The sequence below is a fragment of the Bubalus bubalis genome, chromosome 2, assembly GCF_019923935.1.
Source record: "Bubalus bubalis isolate 160015118507 breed Murrah chromosome 2, NDDB_SH_1, whole genome shotgun sequence".
NCBI lineage: Eukaryota > Metazoa > Chordata > Mammalia > Artiodactyla > Bovidae > Bubalus > Bubalus bubalis.
In genome coordinates, this window is record NC_059158.1 from 56,684,119 (window position 1) to 56,695,569 (window position 11,451).

Below are 11,451 nucleotides of genomic sequence, written 5' to 3' on the forward strand. Positions count from 1 at the left end.
GATGAGTCCTAAATCTTCTGTTCAAATATGTATGTATTAATCACTTTGTGTCAAGTCTCTTGACTATTAAACTTTAATTGAACTGTTTTGCCTAAGCTGTAAAGTCATATTCATATAAACAAGTAAAGACAGAATACCGAAAACAGGTAATTCACTTGAAGAAAAGGAAAAAAAGAAATGGCAAGAAGCACAGGAAGCAAACTGAAAACAAATAATAACCTGGCAGACTTAGCCTTACATATCAGTAATTATCTTAAGTGTAAATAATCTAACATATCAATTAACACACAGATTGGCAGAGAGAATGAAAAAAAGATGCAACCGTATTCTGTCCATAAGAAGCTTCAGATACAGTGTATCATAGAGTGAGAGTAAAAGGATGGAAGACCAAACGTTGCAGACGTTGATTTTAAAAGAGTGGTTATATTAATATCAAATAAAATAGACTTCGGAGGAAAGAAAATTACCAGAAATGAAGAAAGGCATTACATACTGATTTAAAAAATAGTCAGCAAAACCCAAGAGCTTCAGAAATATGAAGCAAAAACAGCTGAAAGAAATCATAGGCAAATATGTAGTTATAGTTAGAACATCAACATACTCATCTCAGCAATTGATAGAAGCACTTGATAGAGAATCAGCAAGAATATGCAAGAAGTGAATACCACAAACCAACATTTAGTAGACATTTACAGGACACTTGAACTGCAGCAGAATACATATTCTCTCAAGACGCACATAGACCTTATTTAGGATCATAAACCTCAACAATTTGGAGAGAATTGAAATCATGTAGCGCATCTTCGGAGAAGGCAATGGCACCCCACTCCAGTACTCTCGCCTGGAAAATCCCATGGACGGAGGAGCCTGGTAGGCTGCAGTCCTTGGGGTCGCTAAGAGTCGGACACGACTGAGCGACTTCACTTTCACTTTTCACTTTCATGCACTGGAGAAGGAAATGGCAACCCACTCCAGTGTTCTTGCCTGGAGAATCCCAGGGACGGCGGAGCCTGGTGGGCTGCCGTCTATGGGGTTGCACAGAGTCGGACACGACTGAAGCGACTTAGGAGGAGGAGGAGGAGGAAGAGAAGAACTAAAGAACAAAGATGAACAACACAGTAACTAAAATGAAAACTACACTAGAAGGAATCAGTAGCAGAATAACTGAAGCAGGAAAACCTATGAGTGATCTAAAAGACAGAACGGTGGGAATCACTGCCATAAAACAGGAGAAAGAAAACAGAGTGAAGAGAAATTAAAACTTTAATCTGAGAGACCTCGAGACAACATTAAATGTACCAACACTCACATTAAAGGGGTCCCAGAAGAGAGAGGGAAAGGACCTGAGAAGATACTTGAAGACATAATAGCTGAGAACTGCTCTAACATGGGAAGGGAAATAGTCACCCAACTCCAGAAAGCAGAGTCCCAGGCAAGAAAAACCCAAGGAGGAACACACCAAGACAGTAATTTTTGTCAAAAAGACAAAAATAAAACATTAAAAGCAACAAGGGGAAAGCAACAGGTAACATACATGGGAATTCCCATAAAGTTATCAGTTGATTTCTCAGCAGAAACTTTGCAGGCCAGAAGGGAATGGTGCAATATATTTAAAGTGATGGGAGGAAAGAACCTACAACCAAGAATACTCTACCCAGCAAGGCTTTCATTCAGATTCAATGGAGAAATCAAAAGCTTTACAGACAAGTAAAGGCTGAGAAAATTAAGCACCACCAGACCAGCTTTGCAACGAATTCTAAAGGAACTTCTCTAAGTGGAAAAGACCACAACTAAAAACAAGAAAATTGCAAATGGAAAAGTTCACTGGCAAAAGCAAATGTACAATAAAGGTAGGAAATCACATCCACACAATTATATCACAACCAGCAGTTGTGAGGAGACCACAAATATAGGATATGGGAAATGCATTTGAAATTTAAAAACCAGCAGCTTATTAACAAACTTGTCTATATATAGACTGCTGTATCAAAACCTCAGGATAACCACAAAGTCGACAGTAGGTACACGCTTAGAAGAGGGATCCAAACACAAAGCTAAAGTCAGTCACTAAATGACAAGAGAACAAAGAAGACCTGTGAAGAAAAAAGACTAGGAAAACAATCCAAAACAACAAAATGGCAGGAAGAACATGCATATCAATGATTACCTTAAATGTAAACGGGTTAAATGCTTCAACCAAAAGACATAGACTGGTGAACGGATACAAAAACAAGGCCCCTGAGTTTGCTGTCTGTAAGAGAACCACTTCAGATCTAGGGACACATACAGACTGAAAGTGAAAGAATGGAAAAAGGTATTCTGTGCAAATGGAAATCAAAAGAAAGCTGGAGTACCAGTACTCATGCCAGGCAAAATTAGACTTACAGAAAACAAAGGACACTACATAATGATCAAAGGATCAATCCAACAAGGTGTAACAATTGTAAATAATATATGCACCCGACATAGGAACACCTCAATATATAAGGCAAATACTAACAGCCATAAAGGGAGAAATTGACAGTAACACAATAATAGTGGGAGACTTTAACACTCATCTTTCATCAGTGGACAGATCATCCAGACAAAATCAATAAGGAAATACAGTATTAGAAATACTAATAATGCCACATGCTGCTGAGGATGTAGAGAAACTAAATTTCTTATACATTCCTTTGAGCATTTTGATTGTTACCCCACTGCCTTCTAGACTCCACTGATTCTCCTGAGAAGTCAGCTGTTGATTTTAATGGGATTATATTGTAAGTGATGCATCATGTTTTATTTTACTTCTTTGAAGATATTTTTAGCTTTGACTTTCAACATTTTTACTTTGATACATCTGTATGCGTTTATCTTCTTTGGAGTTAGCCTTGAGCTTCCTGATATATACATTACTGTTTTTCAGTAAATGTGAGAAATCTTAAGTCATTTTTTCTTTGAATATTTCTTCTCCTTTATCTCTTTTCCTTTTGGTACCCCATTATACATGCATTGGTGCTCTTCAGTTCAGTTCAGTTCAGTCGCTCAGTCGTGTCCGACTCTTTGCGACCCCATGAATCACAGCATGCTAGGCCTCCCTGTCCATCACCAACTCCCGGAGTTCACTCAGACTCACGTCCATCCAGTCAGTGATGCCATCCAGCCATCTCATCCTCTGTCGTCCCCTTCTGCTCTTGCCCCCAATCCCTCCCAGCATCAGAGTCTTTTCCAATGAGTCAAGTCTTCGCATGAGGTGAGGTGGCCAAAGTAGTGGAGTTTCAGCTTCAGCATCATTCCCTCCAAAGAAATCCCAGGGCTGATCTCCTTCAGAATGGACTGGTTGGATCTCCTTGCAGTCCAAGGGACTCTCAAGAGTCTTCTCCAACACCACAGTTCAAAAGCATCAATTCTTCAGCGCTCAGCCTTCTTCACAGTCTAACTCTCACATCCATACATGACCGCAGGAAAAACCATAGCCTTGACTAGATGGACCTTTGTTGGCAACGTAATGTCTCTGCTTTTCAATATGCTATCTAGGTTGGTCGTAGCTTTCCTTCCAAGGAGTAAGCGTCTTTTAATTTCATGGCTGCAGTCACCATCTGCAGTGATTTTGGAGCCCAAAAAAATGAAGTCTGACACTGTTTCCACTGTTTCCCCATCTATTTCCCATGAAGTGATGGGACCGGATGCCATGATCTTCGTTTTCTGAATGTTGAGCTTTAAGCCAACTTTTTCACTCTCCACTTTCACTTTCATCAAGAGGCTTTTTAGTTCCTCTTCACTTTCTGCTATAAGGGTGGTGTCATCTTCATATCTAAGGTTATTGATATTTCTCCTGGGAATCTTGATTCCAGCTTGTGCTTCTTCCAGCCCAGCGTTTCTCATGATGTACTCTGCATAGAAGTTAAATAAGCAGGGTGACAATATACAGCCTTGACGTACTCCTTTTCCTATTTGGAACCAGTCTGTTGGTGCTCTTAATGGTGTACAATTTCTGTCTCTATGTTGATACTCTGTTTAATGTGACATGATTATCATCCCTTCTTTTACTTCTTCACTCATACTTTCTTTTCATTTTGTGAATTTATTCATAATGGCTACTTTGAAATCTTTTAAATCTGACATCTGGTCACTCTTGTCGAGCATTTTCTGATGCCTATTTCTTTTTCCCCATGTATGGGTCATACTTCCCTGTTTGTTTGAATGCCTCATAATTTTTTTTGGAAACTGGACATTTTAGATAATGTAGCGACTCCAGGTACTGGTCTCGCTGCCTCCTCAAAGACCCACTATAGTTATTTGCATTTTTAGCTGTTTAGTGACTGGCTGGATTCTTTTAGTGAAGTCTGATCAGCTCCACCCCACCAGCACCACCAAGTGGTAAGCCTCTGATGTTACTCCTTGGGGAGACAGAGCTTTGAGTGTACACACCGTGGGAGGACAGTGGCATGGGCAGGCTTCTTTCCTCCTGTTCCCCTGACCACGTCCAACTGATAAACCCCACTTATTGCTTGCCATTTGATCTATTAAGAACACAGTGCTGGAATTTGCCCTTAAACACAAATTCCTCTGCAAACTAATCCAGTCGTAGTATAGCTCCTTGCCAGAATGGTTTCTGAGGTCAGTGTTTGATAATCATTCTGCTCCCAAGGAGAGCTCCTGCCAGCTCTCTCGCTCTTTGTTCTCTCCTGCAAATGGGTCAGCCCACAGTCCAGGCTGTGTCTTCACTGTGTCTGCACATTTCCTCCCACTTGCCTTATCTACACCCTCCACAGCTCTTGGGAGCACCTTTAGGTTTGAACTTCACACTCTGTTGAAATTGGAGCCAACTCCTTTGGGAAGAGATTAGAAGCTTCCTGTTTTATGGCCTGTTTGTTTCTCCTGGCAGAATCTCTGAGCCTGGGGTTCTGGAGGTGGGGGTGGGCCAATGGCAACTTAGCAGGTGAGTGCTCTTTGGAGGGGAGGTGGGGAGCAGCCTGTCTTCCACTTGGCCTGCCTCTCCTAGGGTGATGCACCACTTCACAAAAAGGGCTCCTGGGCCCCAGTGTTCTCAGCTCACCTTGCCTAAGGTACAGTCTCCCTTCTACAAGTGGGGATTAAGCAAAAGAAGGGAGCCCCCACATGTCGACTAGACTCAGGACCTGAGACTTAGCCTCAGCAACAGGGAGCAGGATGGGAAATGCCCTGTTCCTTCTGGGAACTGGAGAAGAGGGAACCCTGTGCTTGGGGCTACAGGATTCTGGAACAGAGTCTCCACCTTCCAAGCTAGAGGGAGAAGGAGATAGGGATCAGTCTTGGTTCAAATGCCACAGACCTACTGGTCTTTCACCTTTTAGTAGATTTGTTTGAATAGATATTTCTGCCTTGCTTTTTGCCCTTAGGACCTTTTTCCAGAGGTTTAAAAGGTTTTTTTTTAATTTCTCCAGTTCCACTGGGGAAGCTGCTTAGCAGAACATTGTCATATTACAATTCAGCTGTCTTTTACATATTACTGAGCTACCCTGGAAGACAGTTTGGCTGTTTCATAAAAACTAAACATATACTTACCATATAACCCAACAGTTGCCCTCCTGGGCATTTATCCCAGAAAAATGAAAACCCTCTGTCCACACAGAAATCTGGATAGAGGTGTTCATAGCAGCGTCTCTGGTAATAGCCAAGAGCTGGAAACAACACAGATGGTATCAAACGGTTAAACAAACGAGCCGTTGACTCTTGTCAGCAGTGGACAGGAAAGAACTATTGATTATGCAGCAGCTTAGGCATTGTGCTTAGGCTTATGGGGAAATCAGTTTTCAAAACATGCACCCCCTCCCCTTCCCTGGAAAAAAGACACATACCGTGCGATTCTGTTTATATAATCTCAGAGTGACAAAGTTATACACATAGAGAAGAAGTGAGTGGATCAAGGGTTAATCGTGAGCAAGGGGTGGTGTGACCATAAAGGTGTGGCACAGGAGGTCTCTCATGGTGATGAGTAGCTCTAAACCTCGATTGACATAGCAGTCACATAAATTTACACGTGATATAATGACATATACTCACTTTACATCAGTGGCGATTTCCTGGGTGTGATAACTGTGCTGCAGTTACTAAGATGTAAACAGTGAGGGAAAACTGGGTCAAGGGGAATACTGGACCTCTCGTTACTATCTTTTTTCCCCAACAAAAGCTTTAGTGAGCTATAATTCATGTAGCATGCAATTAACCTATTAAACTGTACAATTCAGTGATTCTTAGTGTATTCACAAAGTTGCATGTTTATCTCTACATTTAATTTTAAAACATTTTCATTAGCCCAACAAGTACAACCCTTAGCTATTAGTACAACCCTTAGCTGTCATCACCAGTCCTGCCGTCTTCACTCCTCCCTACGCCCAACCCTAGCAACCTCTTTTATCTACTTGCCATCTCTTTAAATTTCCCGTTGCTAGACATTTCCTATGAACGGAATCATACCATGCAGTCTTCTGTGACAGGTTTATTTCACTTAATTTAATGTTTTCAAGAGTCATCCGTATGGTATGTATCAGGACTTCGGTCAATTTTCCTGCCAAATAATACTCGATTTTATGGATGTATACCACATATTATTTATATATTCATCACTCAATGGGCATTTGGTTGTTTCCACTTTTTGATCATGAATAATGTTCCTATGATCATTTGTGTCTGCATTTTTGTGGGAACGTTTGTTTTCATTTCTCTTGTACATACACCTAAGAATGGAATTTCTGGGCTGTTTGGTAACTATGTTTAACATTCTAGGAACTCTGAGAGTATTTTCCAAAGCAAATACATTTTACTTTCCCACCAGGAATGCATACGACTTCTGATTTTTCCACATCCTCACCAACACTTACTCTTTTTTTATTATTATTAGGGCATCTTAAGGGGTTTGAAATGGTACTTACTGCAGTTTTTATTTGCATTTCCCTAACGCCTAATGATGGAGAAGGTGATGGCACCCCACTCCAGTACTCTTACCTGGAAAATCCCATGGACGGAGGAGCCTGGTGGGCTGCAGTCCATGGGGTCGCTAGGAGTTGGACATGACTGAGCGACTTTACTTTCACTTTTCACTTTCATGCATTGGGGAGGGAAATGGCAACCCACTCCAGTGTTCTTGCCTGGAGAATCCCATGGACTGGGAAGCCTGGTGGGCTGCCGTCTATGGGGTCGCACAGAGTCGGACACGACTGAAGCGACTTAGCACCAGCAGCAGCAATGCCTAATGATGTTGAATATCTTCATGTTTGTTGGCAATTTGTATATGTTTTTTGGAAAAATGTGTGTTTAGATACTTTGCCCTTTTTAATTCATTTGTCTTTATTGTTGAGTGGTAAGAATTCTTCCTATGTTCTAAATACAGGTCTCTTACCAGATATATCTCTGTACTATCTTTGCAGCTTCTGTGAACCTGTAATTATTTTGAGCTGAAAAGTTTTTTTATAATGCTCATAACAACAGACACAAGACCATGTAAAACTGATGAAAGCTGAAGAGAGTCAGTGGACTTTGTCAGTAGCATGGTTGTGATGTTACACTGCGGTTTTGCCAGATACTACCACTGAGGGAAACCAGATAAAGAATACATAGGACCTCTCTGTATTATTTCTTACAATTGCATATGAATCAATAATTATCTCAAAAAGTTTAAGATTTTTAAATTACTTTCTTGCTAATATTTGCCTACCAGATAAGTTTGGGGGTTTTGTGTTGTTGTTAATTATTCTAGGAAGTAAAGTTGATCAGTTTTAGGTTCACAGCAGAATTGAACAGGAGGTAAAGAGATTTCCTGTGTCTGCCCCCCATCCCCTGTTCCCACACACGCACAGCCTCCCTCACTCTCAGCGTCCCTCACCGCAGTGGCACATTTGGTGAGCCTACACTGAAATAATCATCACCCAGAGTTTATCGTTTACATTAAGGTTCAGTCTTGGTCTTATGCATTTAACAAATATATAGATAGGATTTTTTCAAGATTAATTTTTTAGGGACTTCGCTGGTGGACCAGCGGTCAAGAATCTACCTTCCGGTGCGGGGGATGAGGGTTCAGTCCCTACTGGGGAACTAAGATCCCACGTAGCACAACAGCCGAGCCCACGCATTCTAGAGCCCATGCTCTGCAACTAGAGAAATTCTGAGTGCCACAGCAAAGATCCAGTGCAGCCAAAATTTTAAACAGAAAAAATATTAATTTTTTCAATAAGATAATTTTTTTTAAATAGTTTGTGATTATCCATGTAATGTGTAAATCCATTTTAAGTCCTGGTGAGCAGTAATGTTAAAACTTCACAGATATATCTAAACTCACCTCTGACAGGTGCCCCTCAGTCCTAGTTTGTCTTTCCCCCAATCTAAATGATTAAGTTCATATTTATTTTACTACAGTGCTGATTCATGGACTTTTCCACCTGAATTTAAATGTTACTTAAGTTGGAGCCCTATGATTTCTTCCAAGATCTAGATAACACCACAGAGCTTCTAAGCTTAATGCCCAGACTCTCCACATGCTTGGAGACATCACACATGAGCAAGGCTACAACCCACTAAAGACCGTTTCTCTCACTTAAAACTTTAGAGTATTAGCTTACTCTCTTTTGAACTCATTAGATTAGCAAAGTAAGTCTGATTTTGCTGGAGTGAACCAAAAGAGCTTGTATTCGTATTGTGACTTACACTCTCAGTGACTTTTATTTATTTATTTTTTTATGGTTCCAGAGGAGAAGAAAGCTATGCTGCAGGAAATAGCTAATCAGAAAGGAGTATCGTGTCGTGCCCAAGGCTGGAAGGTTCACCTCTGTGCAGCGCAGTTGCTACAGCTGGTAGGTGGCACTCTAGCAGTTGTTACGTCCTGCTGAGGACATCTGAGTTCATAGAGCATTTTCTTTAGGGTGATTCTGAAGCGTTCCCAGTTAACTTGGGTCATGGTGAAGTTTTTATGTGTGCAAGACCTACAGTTAAGGTTCATATTATGTGTTGCTGTGACATCTGAAACAGAGGGGGCCTGTCAACTCGTTCTCACTGCTCCTCACTGTGGGAGTAAGGAATAGTTCGCACTTCTCCCTGAGCAGTGGGCTTCAGTTCTCCGCCAGCTTGAGATACTCAGATAAGCCAGTGATGTCCTCCTGGGGCCACCAGAGGGCGCTACGCCCTCTTGCACTACGGAACCTGCCTCCTGCAGCCCCTACCTGTTCCCTCTTGCTCTCTCTGTCATGGACGGCACCCCCCTGTGGTTCGGCGCGACATGCAGTGTCCTCCTCCCCTGGGCCGCGAGCATACTGACGAGTAAACTGCTGTTGATCTCATCTGTCCAGTGCACTCTGTGTTCAGCCCTTTCCATAACCCCTGGGCAAGACTCCTTCCTTCAGCAAGGTAGAGAGGAACCAAGCAAAATAATCTCACAAAGTCTTTCTGTCTTTGGAGTAGCCATGATCTGAAGAACATGGTCTTTTTTTTTTTTAAGTAGTGCCATGGCTAGGTTTAAATTTAGCATAAAAGCATATTTTTATGGAACTTATAGACATGTTTTTCAGAGAAATTGGGAATTTAGGGGAGAATTTAAAAGCTATCCTTGGACTTCCGTGGTGGTGCAGTGGTTAAGACTCTGAGCTTCCACTGCAAGGAGGTCAGGTTGGATATCTTAGGGGACTAAGATCCCACATGCTGCGTGGTGCAGCCAAAAAAAGAGTTATCCTAGAAGATACTCTGAATTATGGCCAATTGTGATGTAAATTGTTGATTAACTCTCCTTTCTGTACTGTGTCTTAGTCATTGGGAGAAATGATTTTATCACCCAAACAGACCTGATAGCAGTTTACACACGTGATTCAAGGTGGGTTTTTGCCTGAGTTTGATGAAGAAAGTATTTCTGAGGTCATGATTCCCTCCTCCTTGTTTGTTGCAGACAAATCTAGAACATGATGTTTACGAAAGACTCACCAACCTGCAGGAAGGGATTATCCCAAAGAAAAAAGCAGCAACTGATGATGATTTACACCGAATAAATGAACTAATACAGGTTTGAAGGAGCCCTTTCCCTCCCCTTATTTCTCCCTTCCCCTCTCTCCACTAATATCTTTGGTAAAAACCGATTATTTTCTTCAGCCTGCATTATCCAGAAACAGTAAAGTGTTTTTTTTCCTATGTGAAAGCCTCAAAATGGCTCAGTTCAAAGGTGAGAAGCTCTTTAAAAGCCACACTGTCTTGAAGATTGCTGATGGATGATGTCATGTCTTTTGTTTCAGGGAAATATGCAGAGGTGTAAACTTGTGATGGATCAAATCAGTGAGGCCAGAGACTCCATGCTTAAAGTTTTAGATCATAAAGATCGTGTCCTGAAGCTTCTAAACAAGAATGGGACTGTCAAGAAGGTGTCAAAATTGAAGCGAAAGGAAAAAGTCTAGACCCCGAATCAGGACTTTGGAAAAAGAATTTATGGAGAATGATGTTGGGGGTGGGGGAAGGGTTGGTTATTTTCAAAGTGGAACATTGAGATGAAGGAACGCGTTCCTTAGTTCACACGTGAAAGCAGAGGGACCCAGAACATCCAGTGACGTGGAAGGGTCAGAGCTGATCCGACAGTGGACTCCAGTCTTCTTTCAGGTGTCTCCCTCTTACGCTTACTGCGTCGTGCCTGACTCCTGTTGCAACAGGGTCTCCCGGTTGGAATCAGTGACACAGGTGACAGGCTGGTGTTTTCAGCCTTCCAGTTGATAAACTATTTATCTGATGGATTCCTGCAGGACCCATATTGAGCCTGAACTGAAAGTATTCACTTGGACCATCTGTTCTCTCTCTCCACTGAAAATCAAACCTCTTCCCCTCGCCCTAGTCGGTTCTTACTCTGTCTGACCTTCAGATGCCCACGCTGGCCTTCTAAAGCAGTGCCATGGCACTTGAGAGACCTGCCACATCTCACTCTAAAGGGTTTGAACTGCCAATTCTTGTCATTTTCTAAAGAACCATTTCAAAGTGAAATTGTTATATTGTCTGTCCTGCGTGTGTCAGAGTTGGCTTTTTGTGGAGGTGCAGAGCAGGCAACACCGTAAGTTGCTCTGAGATCCTTGTTCCGAAGTACATTCTTGGTTATCTGTACTTCTGTAGCTGGTGTGATGCTGTTAATTATACGTATGGCACATCCCCAAATGTTAATAAAGGACTCAAAGAGGTTTTGTACATAAGCAGTTTGCGTCATTTTGTGAAGCTCTTGTGCTGCGCTGCACATCACCTGAGTGTTTGCCCTTCTGGCCTTTCTCTTACGTTGTTGAGTCTACTCTGACAGTTTGCTTGCTCCACACAGAGTTCCCCTTACCTTGGTATCTTGAAGATGTCGCAGATGGTGAAGCCTGTGGGCTTTTGATTATCTTAAATATGAGACTACATTGTACCTCATTGCAAATATACATTGGTCATTTTATAGTACAAAAAATAAGGCTGTGGTAATGGGGGAAGGACTTCCAGGAG

General features: G+C 41.8%; 1 protein-coding gene across 9 annotated transcripts in view; it reads left to right on the forward strand.

Moving 5' to 3' along the window:
• Positions 1-11,163, forward strand: part of SAP130 (Sin3A associated protein 130) — a 76,786-nt gene extending 65,623 nt beyond the window's left edge. For all 9 annotated transcript variants that reach the window (XM_025272935.2, XM_025272942.2, XM_025272912.2 and 6 more), the window contains 3 exons: positions 8,707-8,810; positions 9,893-10,006; positions 10,233-11,163. In XM_025272935.2, coding sequence (XP_025128720.1) covers positions 8,707-8,810; positions 9,893-10,006; positions 10,233-10,391 — 377 coding nt within the window. In that variant the 3' untranslated portion in view covers positions 10,392-11,163. The remainder of the gene's footprint in view (positions 1-8,706; positions 8,811-9,892; positions 10,007-10,232) is intronic.
• Positions 11,164-11,451: the final 288 nt, after the last annotated feature.